At 42.3% G+C, this 17,467-nt stretch overlaps 1 protein-coding gene across 1 annotated transcript in view; it reads left to right on the top strand.

Moving 5' to 3' along the window:
• The first annotated feature begins 2,774 nt into the window (after positions 1-2,774).
• The window catches only part of PKD2 (polycystin 2, transient receptor potential cation channel), a 63,883-nt gene continuing 49,190 nt past the window's right edge, over positions 2,775-17,467 (top strand). Inside the window, exons 1-2 of the mRNA XM_080797459.1 lie at positions 2,775-3,435; positions 11,179-11,292. Of these exons, the coding sequence (XP_080653585.1) occupies positions 2,835-3,435; positions 11,179-11,292 (715 nt within the window). The 5' untranslated portion in view covers positions 2,775-2,834. The remainder of the gene's footprint in view (positions 3,436-11,178; positions 11,293-17,467) is intronic.

Raw genomic sequence — 17,467 nt, forward strand, 5'->3', positions numbered from 1 at the left:
TGATATTTGTTTCCCAAGGATGTTTTGATTTGCCACAGTTCAAGGTTGAGAACACAGCAAATTACTCCTAAGTTTATCCATTTCTTTTTTGTTCTTACTTTTTTTTTTTTTTTTTTTTGCTAGCAAGTCTATAGTCTAGAGATACAGGGAAGAGAATACTGAGTGGAAAAACAATAATACCAAGGAATAATAGAATAATAGAATTAATTCAATTACTATTTATTTATTGGGTTCAAGTTCTGTGCTTTCGCTATGCATATCATTTTAATAGAATATGCAGGATAAAACACTCTTGGGACATAACTGCAGGGAGTTATGTCATTGGTGAGATACATACCCTAAGTCTAAATAACAACAGATAAGAGAATATAATTTAGTACTGTAAGGAAGGGAAGTTGTTCCTCTACACTTCAAGGTCTTCCAGCTGAACTTAGAATTAAATTTACATGGGACAGATTAATAAGGGGGGGAAAAAACCCTAAAATTTTATTATGTGCACACAGAGGGCTAATAATGAAATTGGGGCCTAAACAAATGACCGAGGCAGGCAGTTTTCATATTTTTTAGACAAAGAGAGAGTAAATTTGTAAGGAACTGACAGACATAAAGACAACAGATGTTTGAGAGCTTTAATTAATAAAGAATTCTAAGTGGAATTTGGGCTGAGGTAGTAGGTTAGGATAAACAAGCCCTGTCTTTTAAAAAGCTCAAAGTTAGGCAAAGGACACAGATAAGTAAATAAATGAACAGCAGAACTGATGATAGGTGGCCATGATTACCTGAATAAAATCAGCCTGTTATGAGCACATAGGGAAGCAACAAAGGATGCTGCTCTGATGTACATACAAGATGGGAACCAATGCTAGGAAAGCAGAGCAGGGGGCTGTTATGGGTTGAATTGTGTCCCCCTCAAAAATTCAAACGTTGACGTCATAATCCCCAACAACTCAGAATGTGACTGTATTTGGAGACAGGGTTGGGGTTTTTTATCTTTTTTTTTTTTTTCCGGGTAATTAAGTTAAAGTGAGGCAATTAGAATAGGCCTGAATCCAATGTGTCTGGTGTCTTTAGGAGATGAGATTAGGACACTGACCCCTACAAAGAGACCACCTAGTGAAGACACTAGTGGGAAAACCACCATCTACAAGGCAAGAAGGAAGACCTCAGGAGAAGCCAAGATGCAAACATCTTGATCTCACGCTTTCACCCTGTAGAATTGTAAAGATTTATTTATTTATTTATTTGACAGAGATTACAAGTAGACAGAGAGGCAGGCAGAGAGAGAGAGGAGGAAGCAGGCTTCCTGCTGAGCAGAGAGTCTGATGCGGGGCTCGATCCCAGGACCCTGGGATCATGACCTGAGCCGAAGGCAGAGGCTTTAACCCACTGAGCCACCCAGGCGCCCCCACCCTGTAGAATTGTGAAAAAATGAGTTCTGTTGTTTAAGCTACCCAGTCTGGAGTACTTCATTATGGCAGCCGTAGCAAACCAATAAATACAAGGGCAGATGAAGAAAATTTACTAACCAGACCTAAAGAAATTAAATTTTATCTATTAAGCTGTCAGGAGCCCCCAGAAGTATCCAAGCACCAATGTGACAGGAGCAGTTTTGGTTCTGAATACAATTTGGGAACGCTGGGGATCTTGAAAGTGGCGAAAGGAGATGGAACTGACGGGTTTGTTGTTCCAATGAGGAATAAAACAAAACATACACCAAGGGCCTTGGACGAAAACACTGACAACAGTCATGAGAAACAAAGATTCTATCAGAGAGATTTGTGGGACAGAAGTAACAAGATTTGGGGAGAAGAGGTGTAGAAGAAGAGCAGACAGATGAGGGTATCACGGAGAAGCCTAGCTTGAGGACGACAGCCTGCCTCAAATTTCAACTGGGAGCACAGGAGGTGAGGCCGACTTAAAAGTGGAAGGGAACGGAGATTTAATTTGCGATAGGTTAAGTCTGACGCAAGTGCAGAATATCCAGTTGGATGTGCTCCGCAGAGTGGGAATAAAGTTCTGGCCCCGGGCTGACGTGGGACTGTGCCTCGGAAGCCAGAGCCTGAGCCGGCAGCGGGAGGGACCGGGGATGAGCTCCAGCTCAGAGCACCCGCGATCTGAAGGCTCCAGGACGGAATCCTTGGGGTCCCCACAATGTGTGGAGAGAGGAGCCGACCAGGGGTTGAAAAAACCATCCAAAAAGCAGCAGAAGTGGGGACAAGGGGGCCGCCAAAGGCCAAGCAAGGCAGCATTAGTAGCCTGTTGGTAGTTCTCAAAGGAGGTTAAGATTTCTCTGCCCCTGCGGCAAACCAGCGCAGGCTGGATTTCGCTAGTACACACCATCCCACAAAATGGTTTTCTCGCTCTCCCTGCACCCTGGGAAGTCGAGGCAGAAGAGCCTGGCTGTTAATAGGGACCCAAGCATTATGTCAGGGTCCCGCAGGCAGTGACAGCACCAGAAGCCCCTTCCCCGCACGCGAGCGGGCGGGCGGGCGGGGCAGCGAACCCCTCCTGCCGGAGCCCCTGCACCCGAACGGAACGTGGGCGCCGGCCCCCGGGCCCCGGCTCCACTTGGAACGCGAGTCCGGGCGCCGCTAGCCCACCGCGCGGTCCGACTTCCTCGCACCTCCCCCGGCAGCGCGCCCCAGCGGCTGGGCGAGGCGAGGCGAGGCGAGGGGGAGGCGGGCCGAGGGGGCGGGCGAGGGACGCGGGACTGCGGGGAGTCGGGGGCGGGGAGCAGGAGGCGGCGGGCCCCGGCACGGAAAGAACATGGCTCCTGCGGCGGGCTGCGCCGAGTGCGGCGCGGGGCGAAGGCGCGCCGGACGCCAGTGACCGCGATGGTGAACTCGAGCCGCGTGCAGCCGCAGCAGCCCGGCGACCCGAAGCGGCCGCCCGCATCCCGAGCGGCAGACCCGGGCCGGCTGATGGCGGGCGGCGCGGCCGTGGGCGCCGGCCTCGCGGCTCCGGGCGGCCTCCGCGAACAGAGGGGCCTGGAGATCGAGATGGAGCGTATCCGGCAGGCGGCCGCGCGGGACCCCCCGGCCGGAGCCTCAGCCTCGCCGTCTCCTCCGCTCTCGTCGTGCTCGCGGCAAGCGTGGAGCCGTGACAACCCGGGCTTCGAGGCCGAGGAGGAAGAGGAGGAAGAGGAGGTGGAAGGAGAGGAAGGAGGAATGGTGGTGGAGATGGACGTGGAGTGGCGCCCGGGCAGCCGGAGGTCGGCCGCCTCCTCCGCCGTGAGCTCCGTGGGCGCCCGGGGCCGGGGGCTGGGGGGTTACCACGACCCTGGCCACCCGAGCGGGAGGCGGCGTAGGCGAGAGGACCAGGGCCCGCCGAGTGCCAGCCCGGCCGGCGGCGGGGACCCGCTGCATCGCCACCTCCCCCTGGACGGGCAGCCGCCCCGAGTGGCCTGGGCCGAGAGGCTGGTTCGCGGGCTGCGAGGTAAGAGCGCGACCCGCAGCGGCTGATGCACAAACCGGAGCCGCGGGCGCCGGCCAGAGCCATCGCCCGCTGTGGGCAGCTTCCCGGGGCTCCACCTCGCATCCCCCTCGCCTCCCCGCGTCCCTTAGAAGCGCGTCCCCACCTCTGCTACTTGTGCTGTACTTCCGGTACCAGTGGCGGAATTCCACTGCGCCCTTGTTTGTGCAAATTTATGGGATACCTCCTTCTAACAGAAGAACATGGGTCAGCATATTTTTACCTTTGCGTATCAGGGAAAGCCGTATTAAAATGAAGGGTGCCTCTGAAGATTTTTTTTTTTTTTTCTCGTAGGGGAAAAAAGGTAGAATATTTCAATACAACTGAAGGTGGTTGCACCTGTATATCGGGTCTTCCGCTGGTCTGGATGCCCTCTTACCCCGCATTCCATTCTGGAAAGGGTATCTGTACTGTTATCCAAGTTGTGGGAGAAGTGTCAGTGAGTTGTCACGGATGTTGTTTTGGTGATGTGTGTGGTTGTTTTGGGGAGAGCGAGCTGTTTAGAACACCACAAATAGAATAAAATAACGTCTTCGAAAACAGTTATTTAGCCATTTCTAATCTAGGTATTTTTCTAAAACAATTGCAAAGAAAAAGTAACATTGTTTAAACACTTGGTAGTATGTTTTTAAATAGCTAACTTAACTTTCTTTGAAATTCCAACAAAACGGTGAAGTCATCAGATACCAGCTGTGTGTACATGTGTCAGAGTTCAGTGCACCCAACTTTCCAAAGGCAGGAAAGGAATTTTCAAATTTGCCAGTGCCTGTTTGGAGGACACAGATTTTCCAGGAGCAGAGAGGATCTTGTGTTGCAAGGTTTTGTCAGAGGCATCCTTGGAAAAGAGTTGCATTTGCTCTCACATTCAAATTATTTTAATCTCCACTTTTAAGAGTTTCCATTCTCAGTTCTTTTGAAAGTTTCCCTTCTCTACTCTTCCCTGTCAGTTTTGCAAATCTTGTACAAAAAAAATCCAGGTGTTTTTATAGCAATGTGATTAAGACCAAGTCAGCCCTACACCCAAATTCCAGTTCTACCACACATTGGCCCTATGACCTTGAGCAAATTGCTTAATCTCTCTGATCCCTAATTTTTGCTTTTCTTAAAAAGAGAGAATCATGATACTTTGTTCTTGAGTGGGGAGATTTAAATGAGATGAAACATGTGAAATGCATAGCATGTCTGACATGTGAGTGCTTCACGACTATAAATTAAATGATTAAGTTTTTAATAGTGTACACTTTTGTACTTCCTTTATATAAGTGTTTATGCTGTAAATTTGATTCATGGCATGGTGGAGAACAAAAGGTCCTTTTTGAACAACCTATGTGAATAAGTTAGTAAAAAAAACTTTATGCTTTTTAAGGTTCAAAATTATGCAAACAAATTATTATTTTACATTGTTTTAAATGTGTTTTAAAAAATATTCACTGCAGTAAGAAGTTTTTTACAAGTTAGTGAATAAGTATAATAATCCTTTAACCTTTATTGAATAAACTCAATAATGGAATGTAATGAAATGAAATCTCTATCTTTATATGAGTTTATAAGTGTAGTTCTTCAAATTTTTTTTTTTTTTCAGAAAATTTACAGCGTATAAGCTCATAGTGAACTTCTAGTCGAACCTTATCAATGCTCTAGTTAGTAGGGAAGACTCTCAGGAAAATGTTAATCTTAGAAAATATTAGAATAAATTTTATTTTATTAAATATATTAAAAATTAAACATACACTTATCACTTATTAAATAAGTGACATTCATTGAATAATTAACACCTACTATGAAATTAGCACTGTAGCACTGTACTAGGTGCTCTGCCCACCACCAAAAAAAAAAAAACCAACAAAAAAACCCTCAAATAGCACCATCACCATTTTCCTATGGACAGAAACCAAGTAAAGTAAAATAAATAACCATCAATGAGTGTGATTTTTTTTTTCCCTCGTGGGATACCAATGACAAAAATCGTACATGCATGATGTAAGTAGTACCCTAGGGTTAGAACAGAAAGTAACTTGCAATTTCTAAAGGTAGGGAAGATTACTCAAGCTTGGAGTGGTCAGTAGCTTCCCTGGAGGTCTCCTGCCTTCCTTCTTGACTTTATACAACTCACTCATTTCCTGGGCCTCCGTTCCTCATAACCTCATCCCCAAAGTCTTTTCTAGCTTCAGCATACTCTGTAATGTTCTTTAATGACATGAATCCAAGATAGACAACAAAGGGTCCTTTCTGCTCTTGGTAGAATAATTCGATCAAACATTTCTAAAGAAGAAATGTTTGAGGCAGGGTTGTGGGAAACACTATGTCCAACCAAGGAACTGAGATTTTATCCCTAAATATTAGGAAGCAGTTGCAAGTTGTTAACAAGACCAGAAACATGCAGAAATAGAGGATACCAGTGGGCGGTGTGCTATGCAGAAAACTTTGCGCAGGGACGCAGAGAGGCAGAGAGACAGAGAGGCAGGAAGACCATGTAGGCAGTCAGTGAAGAAGTAGTGAAGGTCCGGACCAAAGAAAGTGAAGGATGGCTGAGTGATGTAAAGACTGCCCCCAAACTTAAAAGATAGCCCCAGTAATCTTTACTTTTTCCTTACTACCCTCTTCTTAGTGCAAAAATAAAATTTGACACTTTACATGAGTTATCAAATTATCTGAATTTCCAGAATTGAATATGTTCTGTGGATGTATCATCTTGGTAAAGTCATCTCCTGTTATTTTAAACGTCTGTGCTTGGGGTTTTGTTTTTCTGGAGAAATCCTGAAGTATCAGCTGAATTGGTAGGGTGGGCTAAGCTGCTATAACAAATAGATACCTCCTCTCCCAGTCACTATGTTGTATCATCACTGCCCATTTCCCGAACTTTTTCATCATGTCAAACAGAAGCTCTACCCATTACCACATTCTCCTGTTCCTGGCAGGAGGAATTCTACTTTCTGTCTCTGAATTTTTCTAATCTAGGTACATTGTATTAGTGGAATCATACAGTATTTGTCCTTTACCATCTGGCTTATTTCACTTAGCATAATTTTTCAAGCTTTATCCATCATCAGTTGATGAACACATGGGTTCTTTCCACCTTTGGCTATTGTGACTTTCCCTTTGTTTTAAATCCAAACCTTACTCCATCACTTCTTCCTTTTTTTTAATTTGCACTATAATTTTGAACAAACAAGATTTTGTATTTCTGTAGCTGTGGGGATTTTTTTGAGGGAGTGTTGCTACTGTGGGGTATGTGGTAAGGTTATGCTAGTAACAGAATTTGTTCAGTCAAGAAACATTTGTGAGAGTTTCCTTTGTGGTGGATACTGGGGATACAAAGATCAATAAGACAAGGTCCCAGCTTTCAAGGAGCTCAGCTTAGTAAGGGAAACTTGTGTAAGTAAATAATTGCAATGCAGGGTCCCAGGGTTGGGAGGGACCCAAAGAAGAGAGGACCAACTCTATGGGAAGAGGTCAGAGGAGATGAAACTTGAGTTAACATCTTGAAGGATGAGGGGGGAATTTAAGGAGGGAAAAGTAGTAGAAGTAAGATGAGGCAAACCTCAAGCTTATTGGTAACTTTTTCCCTCTAAAAAGTTAGAGCTCATAGAGGCTTCAGGAAGAGGGCTGGTAGGGTCACATGTCCATCTGAAGATGATTGTAGCAAGAATGTGGAGAATGGAGTGAAGTGCATAGTGCTGGCTGGTGGGAGAATAGGTCGGGAGAGGGCTAACCAAGAGACAGGGGGTAACAACAACTGCAACCAAGGTGTGTGTGCTGGGATAGAGGGAAGCTGGACTGGAGACAGACAGAAGCCGTCAGAATTGTGGACCAGCTCCATATGAGGGTTATACATATGAGGGCCTCTTCTCAGATGAAACCCGTGTTTCCGGCTTGGTACCATTAACCCATAAGGGCAAGTAGGTTTCTAGACAAAGAAAGAAAAAACTCTCAGTGTGGAGCATTCGAGTACGAGCTATCTGTGGAATATACAGGTAGAACTGGCTGTTAGCTGTGGCATCTGCCTGTCTGTACCTCAGGAGAGGCCCGACTGAGAATTGAAGATTCCGAAGTCAATAACATATAAGATAGTAACCAAATATTCCATATTAAATGGGCCAATAGTAGGAAAAAGTCACTTCCCTTTTTAAAGTTGGGCCTGCAATTCAAATAAATACTTGGAAAGATTGTGTTTGTCTTCCTCAACAAGGCCCCCCATGTGTCTGGGCACAAAAAACCAGACTCCTTTCATGATAGAAATGCAGTGAGAATTTGGTTAGGCTGTTCACAGTGAAATTGAGGTTCGTTTGGATTTGGGTGTTTACACTGTTCTGAAATTTAGGCCAACTAGGTGTCAGAAAGAAGTAGGATATTTTTCAGAGTAGTGCCTGTTTCTGGAGATATAGATAGTCCTCTTTCAAGTACTTTATGCAATTTACACATAATATTTCTAATTCCCAGAGCAACCCCACAAGGAGATACTTTTATCCCATCTTCAGCTGAGGAAATGGAGGCTCATGATCTTCGATAAGGTTCCCCAGTTCATACGTGACAGATCCCTCAGTTCAACGCAACTGACTCCGAAATTCCACATTGCACCCTGTCGTGATCAATGAGTCATGGGGATTTAGTGTCCATCAGAAGGGACAGGGTTAGTATGAGGCAAATGATCCACACAGAATCTTTTAACCATGGAACTGAAATATTCAAGATGAAATGATACGATAGCTGGAATTAGTTTCAAAATTGGGAAGAAGCGAGTGAGGGTTTCAGTGAATGCAGGTGTTCAGTTGATAATTGATGAAGCTGAGTGAGAGATACATAAGACATCATTATATCATTCTCTCTGTGATATTTGTTGTGTATTGCAAAAATAACACTTTGGGAAGTAGGTATATAAGATAGTTGCAAAAATGGCGTTTTTTTGCAATTATTTATGTTTGAGACATCTTTCGTGTTTTGGATGATCTATCTCAGAGTTCCCCTATGTTCATATGCGTAAGTACCACTGCCTAGGGGAATACACACTGTTGAGATGACGTACTCCAACTTTGGGCTCTGGCATTGACCAAGCACCTTCTTAAACACGAGAGAAGCTGGATATTGTCTGGTGTCCCCCTCATACCATGTTGTCCCTAACAGCCGGGGACACTTTATGTACTAAGTGTGAGTGAGTGCCTTAAATGCTGGGCATGTTCTCCCTCCAGGGTGCGGACAGTTGTGGGAAAAGACAGCAGTTGATTTTGAAGAATGCTGACACTGGAGATGAGAACTCTGTCTTTAACCGTTCTCAGTCTATCACCTCTGCTAAACATGGGAAGGAGTTAGCCATAGGACAGGAATTTTTTTCTATTTGTGAACACAGCCACTTCTCACTCATCAGAATGTAAAGAGGTCCCCGTGTCCTAAGACAGACCCTACATACACACCCAGTGCGGAAACTGGATGAAATTTTGAAAGTGATAAATATTTGAGGAAGTGGATAGACCAATTTAGAAAGTCAATGAAATGCATAAAGCATGTTACATAAAAATATAAATAGGGGGACTTTGTTTCTTTTTATTTGAAATGTTTCATTTGAGGGCTTGAATTAAATTGCAGTAGACCATTGTGCATTTAACTTAAATAAAATTTGATGGGAGTTTGGTTTTTCTGCTTATAGGTCAAGCAGTACCATTTGTAAATATTAAGAACCATGACCATTCCTTAGTGCATAATTGTTTATAAACCATGGGAAAGAGTGAAATCACTGACTGAGGCAAGACAACAATCTTTCCTGATGATAAAGAGACTAGTCATCTCCATTTATGTGTATGTTTTAGGCCTGGTCTCCAAAAGAAATATAACCGAAGAAATAGTGTGATTGTGTCCAGGGCTACTGAGCCTAATGTTTGGCTGCCTCTATGTTATTCCGAGTTGTAATTTTCCATGTCGTCTAAATTTGTAATAATTTTTGAATATGATAGAGTTTCAGCGAACAAACATTCTGCTTGCTGCATTTCTTCTGAGTGAGTAATTCCCTGACAACTACCAGATCTTGGCAGAAGCAAACCTGGTCATAAGTCCTGCTCCACTTTCCGTGTGCTGAAACCTGTGATGTGTAACACAGTGTCTTTGATTTCAGTTGCTATTTTTCCTAAAGGAGATTTGGGAGGAAAAAAAGAAAAGGACACGGAATACTGAAATTTAGGAGGAGAAATAATGTATTATTATTAGACTTAAAAAATACATAAACACTGGTGATGGAGTCATTTCCGGGAAGTAAAAGGCTCGATGCCATTTTTCCCTGTCCTCTGTGTGGCTTGTTGGTGGCTTAAGTAGCTGTGTGAGTTTCAATGATGGATGGCGTTAAAGTCTGTGGACTAAATGTGTGAGGCAGAACGCCAGGGCCAGGCTGGCTGCCATTCACAGCCGACTTAATCTAGCTGAAAGGTTTGAGAAGTTTGTCCTTTTTGGCAAACGCTAAGGCTCTTCCAAGTAGCCAGCAATGTGATTTTGCCACACTGTTCATTAATGGGGGTTTTGGATGGCCACCATGTCTGTCTGCTGAGCGAGTCCAAAACTGCGGTAACGGCCTCCAGTAAGCTCACAGAGGGTTATGTCATCCCCGCTCAGCCAGCCCAACACTTTTTCCATCTGCTAAAATATGGAACATGGTTGCTGATTTTCTTCCTTCTCCAAAGAGAGAGAAGTCGGATGATTGCTGCTTTTAACTTAAAGCTGATATGTTACTTAGCATTTTTCAAATCTGTTAAGCTACACAGGTTGAGAGTAGTTGGTCAGCATTGAGTTTCTTAAAGGAAAAAGAGGGGTTCAGAGTAGCAAAATTTGGGGCCAGTGTGCTAGAAGTTTGGTGGATATTTCCATAGTGAAATGATGCTCCAACCAGGCTTTCTTTTCATCAGGGGTGATCCAAAAGGTGTCTTGTGTCATAGAGTTATGCATGTCCTAACTAGGTTTAGGGAGAGGATAATTGCCAGGTTGTGTCCTCCCCCACCCAGGAAGAGAAGATGTCTGTGTGCACAATTATTTAATACATTCTCTTGGGGGCCCTCATTTCCTCTTCTCTTTATAAATTTTTACTAAGACATTTTCTGATGGGATGGGGTGTTTAGACAATGATCAGATTGTTGCCTTGTATTTGGTGCATCTGGGGGGACAGTAGAGGCTGATGTATTCTTAAAAGGCACTCCTGCTTTAAAAAAAAATACGGGGTGCCTGGGTGGCTCAGTGGGTTAAGCCTCTGCTTTCGGCTCAGGTCACGGTCTCAGGGTCCTGGGATCGAGCCCCACATCGGGCTCTCTGCTCAGCAGGGAGCCCGCTTCCCTTCCCCTCTGCCTGCTGCTCTGCCTACTTGTGATTTGTCTGTCTGTCTGTCTCTCTCTCTCTCTTAAATAAATAAATAAAATCTTTAAAAAAAAAAAAATACAGGGTTGCCTGGGTGGCTCAGTTGATTAAGCAACTGCCTTCAGCTCGGGTCATTATCCTGGAGTCCTGGGATCGAGTCCCACATCAGGCTCCCTGCTCTGCAGGGAGTCTGCTTCTCCTTCTGACCCTCTCCCCTCTCATGCTCTCTCTCTCTCTCTCAGGTAAATAAATAAAATCTTAAAAAAAAAAAAAAAGAAGAATGCCTATAAAAAAAAAATACAGGAGAATCCCCCTTAAAGGTGATACTATTTATTTTATGTTTCCTCTTTGCCATTCATACTTTTCATTATTCTTTTAAAGGTCTCTGGGGAACAAGACTCATGGAAGAAAGCAGCACTAGTCGAGAGAAGTATCTTAAAAGTGTTCTACGGGAGCTGACCACGTACCTCCTTTTTCTCATAGTCTTATGTATCTGTAAGTAGAACATTTCCTCCTACTAAAGGAAAAGGTGTGAAAATATTTGACCTGTCCAAACCATAATTGAAAGGAGTTGTATATGCATCAGAGGGGCTCATTCAGAAGCTCTCTGTTCTCAGTTTCAGTTGAGAATTTGATAAAGCTGTCTTCTCTCCTCTGGCAAACACCAATGAAAATTCAGCATTACCTGATTGGCCAGGTCATTGTCACCATGACCTTTTTCACTGTGAGATGCATGGGGCAGCCTGCCAGATAGCACGAAACCAAGTAAAAGAATTTTTTATTAGATTTCCTGATAAATATACTGTCACTATTTTTTACATCCATCAACATGAAGTCTAATGTAGGAATTATTTTTAGCAAAATGACATTCAAAGTTTAACATTGAGGAAATACAAATAATTATCTCCTAATATTGCTTTTATGGATTTAATTAATTAATTAACTTATTTATTTACTTACCTACTTATAAGTCCTACTCTTTTGGATCTGGATGAGTTTGTTTTTTCCATGCGTGTGGGTTCCTTCATTCTAATTCATAATGTCTTCCAAATCTTCAGTCATCCCCGGTCTTGTACTCTACAGGAAACTTACTGCAGACTCATCTCTGTCTTCTTCCTCTCTTCTTTCATTGTGTCCCTGCATCCTCTGCGAGGGGAGGGGAGTCAAGCCTTAGCCAGGACAAGTCTTAGAAACCATTTGCTTCCAAGTCCAGGAAGTCTTAGATAATGGGTTGATGTCCTGAATCAAAGGGTGTTGGATGATGGGAGTTCTGTTACATTCTTGCTAAAGCTCTTTATGAAAACAGACAAGGAAGCAGCTTTATGACAACCAGGACCTCTTACCGGACTCCTGGGAAAGGACTTCATTCGCATAGTGTGCACTTACAAATGCTTAAAAAATGAACACCAATCTGAAAAAGAGTCCCCTTTTTTCTTTATGGAGAGAATCAAAATTTAATCGATGATTTAATAAGGTTATTCTTATTACATTAAAGTTGACCACCTTGAATCTAATTGACTAGGTAAAAAAATCTTCCTTAAAAACATTTTTAAAATTTATTAGATTTATAAAAAAAATTTTTCTGTAAGTTTGTAAGTTAAACATAAAATATTGAGGAAACACTTAAGTTTCAATATTTATAATTTCAAGAAATTGAGTATTGATTTGTTTACTATCCCACCCACAGTTTTGTTTTGTTTTTTTTTATTAGTCCTAGTAAGCTCTTAATGAGCTTTAACAGGGAGTGACGACTTCATGCATTTTCTGAGACTTTGCCAATCCAAGTGGGAACTTAAGAAAAAAAGTAGATATTTAAACTAGAATGTGTGTATGTGTGAATAATATCTGTTTCCTTGATTTTTTCCTGTTACTTGTTTAGGAAGGAATGTCATTACTTTTTACAACATTCTGTCTAAGATAGAAATGCTAAAAAAATACAAAAGATCTATTCATAATATTAAAAGTTGTAAAGCCAGAGATGTGATATTTTTAATTTTTATGTCCTAAGCTGTTAGACCTTAGGATACTGAAGTAGAGTTTGCTCCCTGCATAGGCACTTGAATATTAAACTACAGTGGCTTTAAATATTAACAGATTGGTTAAAATCATTATTAAGTTTTTTTCAAGAATGACACAGACACATACATACATACATATTTCTTATGCAAAATCTAAGTACCCCTATAGTAAGTTTAGGTTTTCATTGGCCTCCCAAACTGCTTGAGGTCAGAATCACCAAGAGAATTTTTTAAAAATTACTTTTTAAAAATAGTTTACCCAGATCTGCTAAATCAGAGCCTTCCAGATGTGGCCCAGGAAAGTGAGTGTTCCCATACAGTGACAAGTTTGGGAACTAGGCCAGATAAATAAACCAGTTAGCTAGAGTTCTAGGAAACATGCCTTAAGTCATATAATTAGTATTTTCTTGTGTATTTTGGAATTTTTAATGCTTTTCTTTTTCACACTAGTCACTTTTTTTCTTACATCATTAGCTACATATTTTACATAGGCCGTTTTCAGGATATTGTAGAATCTCTGGCTAGGAAGGGATCTTAGCAACCATATGATCAAACCTCCACTGAATGCTAAAATTCCTCTGCAGCATCCCTCTCAAATGGTCAGTCCTCCTGTGTGATTGAGCAAGAGTCCAAGTTAAGGGACTTACTTATTTGAAATAGTTCATTTTGTTTTTCTATGGCTGTGTCAGAAAGTTCTTCTTTATATGAAGCCAAGTCTATCCTGTCTAATTTCCTCTCTTAACTACCCCCCTCCAAGCCCGCGTATACCAAGTACCCTTTCCATGTTCTTCTCCAGTTTAGCCCATCAGAAGTTTGAAGACCAACACTCAGTCTCCCTTAAGTCTTCTCTAGGTTAAACCTTTCTGGTTCCTCTAACTGTTGATCATGTAATTGGAGACATGCATTTGAGGACCCATGTCACAGAAACTCTCTCCAGCACCTGTTGTGTTTATCAGGTCCCTTTGAAAGCACAGTAGGAGCCTCATGAGGAAAGAGTGCAGAAGTGGCGCCATGGGTGTCCTCAGTCAGATACATGGCTGTGGGTCTCTCCTCCTCCCATTCCCTGAGTCTTCACATAAATGATTCCTCAGTCTCTTCACCAAAAACTATAAAGCACTATGTCCCGCCAACTGGTGTATGAACGCTTTTTCCTGGAACAGAGTGGAGGACTTCCCTTTCAGCTCTGTTAAATTTCATGTCATTCATTCCATCTGTTGAAATTTTTCCGGATCAAGGTTCATTCATCTCATGTATCAGTTGTTCCTCTTGGCTTCACTGGATCAACAGAGTTGATACCATCTCCATGTCCTTATTCTGATTAATAAATAAAAAAAGATTGGTCAAAGAACATGATCAATTAGTCAAAGCTCTCTGAGTAGAGTTCACTGAATTAGGTCCTCATCTAGCTCAGAATGTTCAAGAGACAGAATGATAAGAAAGACCTTTTCAAAGCCTTGTCGGAATAACTCCGCCTTCCTCTGCTAGCTCTCACAGCTGTTGACCAAATTAAAAATGAACATTGTGAGGATAAGCAGACATGACTTACTCCTAACAAAGCGTTACTGGCTTCTAGTGGTTGAGCCCTTGCCCACTGCTCAAAAACCATCTTTTTAACTACCAGTTTTAAAATCTTGTCAGCAGTTTCAATATCAAATGACCAATAATGCCAAGCCCATTACTTTGTGGGCAAATGAGATAATGTACTTAGCTTTATGCCTTGCATATTGGATGCTCTTGACACAAAATAGATAAGGTTCTGGAAGGCAGTTGGCATAGCAGGAAAAGTAGAGATTTTTTTGCATCAACAGAGATCCCAGCTAAACTACTTATGTGCTAGGTAAGCTTGAGCAAGTTATTTAACCTTTCTGAGCCCTTATTTTCCCATCTGTGAAATAGTTATTTTGAAAGATTTTGTGGAGCACCTGAGTGGCTCAGTCAGTTATGCATCTGCCTTCGGCTTAGTTCGTGATCTCAGGGTCCTGGGATCGAGTCCAGAGTTGTCGGGCTCTCTGCTCAGCTGGGAGTCTGCTTCTTCCTCTCCTTCTGCCCCTTTGCTCCCCTGCTCAGTCTCTCTCTCAAATAAATAAATAAAATCTGTAAAAAAAAAAAAAAATTTTTGTGAAGATTGGGATTAATATACCAAAAGACCCTAGGATACTGTCTATCATATAAAGAATAGTAAGAGCAGAATTCCTCCCAGAGATAGTTGGCAATGACTGAATAGTTTCATCAGTAGATTCTAAAAACTTGTAGGTTCAAACTGTTTGGGCATTCTTTTGAAGCAACTAAGTGCCATCAAGACCTATTTTCAATCTTATCAGTGTTAGTTCTAAGCCCCTTTGTCTTTAAAATTAGTCTAATTAACCCAGAGGAGAGAAATAACATGGGAACTAGGTAATTCCACTTTCTCTACAGTTTAGAATTTATTCTTACATGAAACCTAAGTTGCTACGAATCCACCATCAAAGTACATACTTACATGTGGTTACTGTTAAAATTGCAACAGTATTTCTTGGTGTGACTTAGATGCTGAATTTAAAGAAGGGGATTAGTAGTAGTGTTAAAATCGTTGGAAAAGCCTAACAAAGTCTTTGGTGAATCTATAATAAAAATACATTTTCCTCTTCTTTTGTTTTTTGCGCTCTCCATTAAAATTTCTCAAATTTCCTGTTTAGACATAATAATGGAAATCATAAGAGTTGGTTGAGTTAGCATCATAGAAATGTGGTATTTCTACATGTCAAAGAAATAGACAAGATGAAAAGGCAGAAAACAACTGTAAAAAATACTTAGAAAAAATATTACAAAGGATTAATACTTTAACACATTTATAACCCACAAAGCACTGAGAAAAAAATACCACGTCCTCAGTAAATATTGTGCAGAGTAAAAAATATAATCAATTAGTGTAAGAATGTCTTTAACTTTAAACTCACCAGTGTCCAAAGAAGTACTGAAACTGGAGAAATGAACAACACAGTCATAATACCATAATACAGCATGGTATGTCCTAGGGCAGGAAGAGCTCTTATAAGAAGAGATCTGTATGTCTCCATCCCTTTATTTCTGAAAAAAGGAGGCTTTGTTTTGTATTTAAAAAAAAAGAAATGAATAGTATCAAATCAACACGTTGTATACCTTAAACTTACACAATATTATATGTCAATTATATCGCAATGAAAAAGAAATGAATATTTTATTTTACTTGTAAAAATCTTGCGAAGATTGTCTAATCTAAAGATAGTCTCCCTAATTGCAAGAGAATTCATGCAGATGAACTGTTGATAAACTAGGTCAGGAAAGTCAAAGTCCAGGGGCGCCTGGGTGGCTCAGTGGGTTAAGGCCTCTGCCTTCGGCTCAGGTCATGATCCCAGGGTCCTGGGATAAAGCCCCGCATCGGGCTCTCTGCTCCGCAGGGAGCCTGCTTCCTCCTCTCTCTCTGCCTGCCTGCCTGCCTCTCTGCCTAGTTGTGCTTTCTCTCTGTCAAATAAATAAAATATTTTTTTTTAAATTTTTATTTATTTATTTGACAGTCAGAGATCACAAGTAGGCAGAGAGGCAGGCAGAGAGAGGGGGAAGCAGGCTCCCCGCTGAGCAGAGAGCCTGATGCGGGGCTCGATCCCAGGACCCTGAGATCATGACCTGAGCCGAAGGCAGAGGCTTAACCCTCTGAGCCACCCAGGCGCCCCAAATAAATAAAATATTTTAAAAAATAAAAAATAAAAGGAAAGTCAAAGTCCAGGGGTTAATCATCACGTTGGTGGAAAGCTAATTCAATTTCCGGTGACAAACATTCCAACAGCTTCCCACAGCTAACACATTTAGTCTGAAGATCACAGCTTGCAGCCCATGGAAAGTAACTTTTAAAGACTGCCTATGGCGAGAAAGCTCTCTGTCCTTTTCAATAAACTGAACAAAACTACAGTGCCTCAGTGCCATTAGACCACAGATTGGTTGACATCTTTTTTTTTTTTTTTAAAGATTTTATTAATTTATTTGTCAGAGAGACAGAGAGAGTACAGGCTGGCAGTGGCAGGCAGAGGCAGAGGGAGAAGCAGGCTCCCTGCAGAGAAAGGAGCCGGATGCGGGACTTGATCCCAAGACACTGGGATCATGACCTGAGCCAAAGGTAGATGCTTAACTAACTGAGCCACCCAGGTGGCCCCCCCACTTTTTGACATCTTTTTAGATCTTTTAGTAAGGTTCCCAGGCACTGCCTCCAAACTGCTGTCTGAGACCAGATTAACCCAGGTCACTCTTCCATTGAACATGCTATCATCCCCTCCCTTTCAAGATGAAGTTTAAAACCATTACATAGTAAAGTGCACTTCGTTATTCCATCTTAGCTTACTTCTTCACACCTGCCTCTCCCAATGAGCATGTGTTACTTCAAACCCATCAGTCCACTGTGGGTCTCAGAAAGGCCTTGGCCTACTCGGTTGTCTCCTCTTCTTGGTCTGCTCGGCTCTTTCTCATCCCTCAAGATGAGCTCGAGAGGCAGATCCATTGAGAAGTTTTATCCACCAGGCCCTCCTCTGAGCTGTGGTGAAATCCCGAATCCACCTCAGTCACTGCACTCCTCCCCCTGGATTGTCAGGCTAGCTCATGCATCTGTGTCCCTCAGCACCGGGAGGGAAAAAGGGGTCCTGTTA

This window comes from Martes martes (genome assembly GCF_963455335.1).
Source record: "Martes martes genome assembly, chromosome: 2".
Lineage (NCBI taxonomy): Eukaryota > Metazoa > Chordata > Mammalia > Carnivora > Mustelidae > Martes > Martes martes.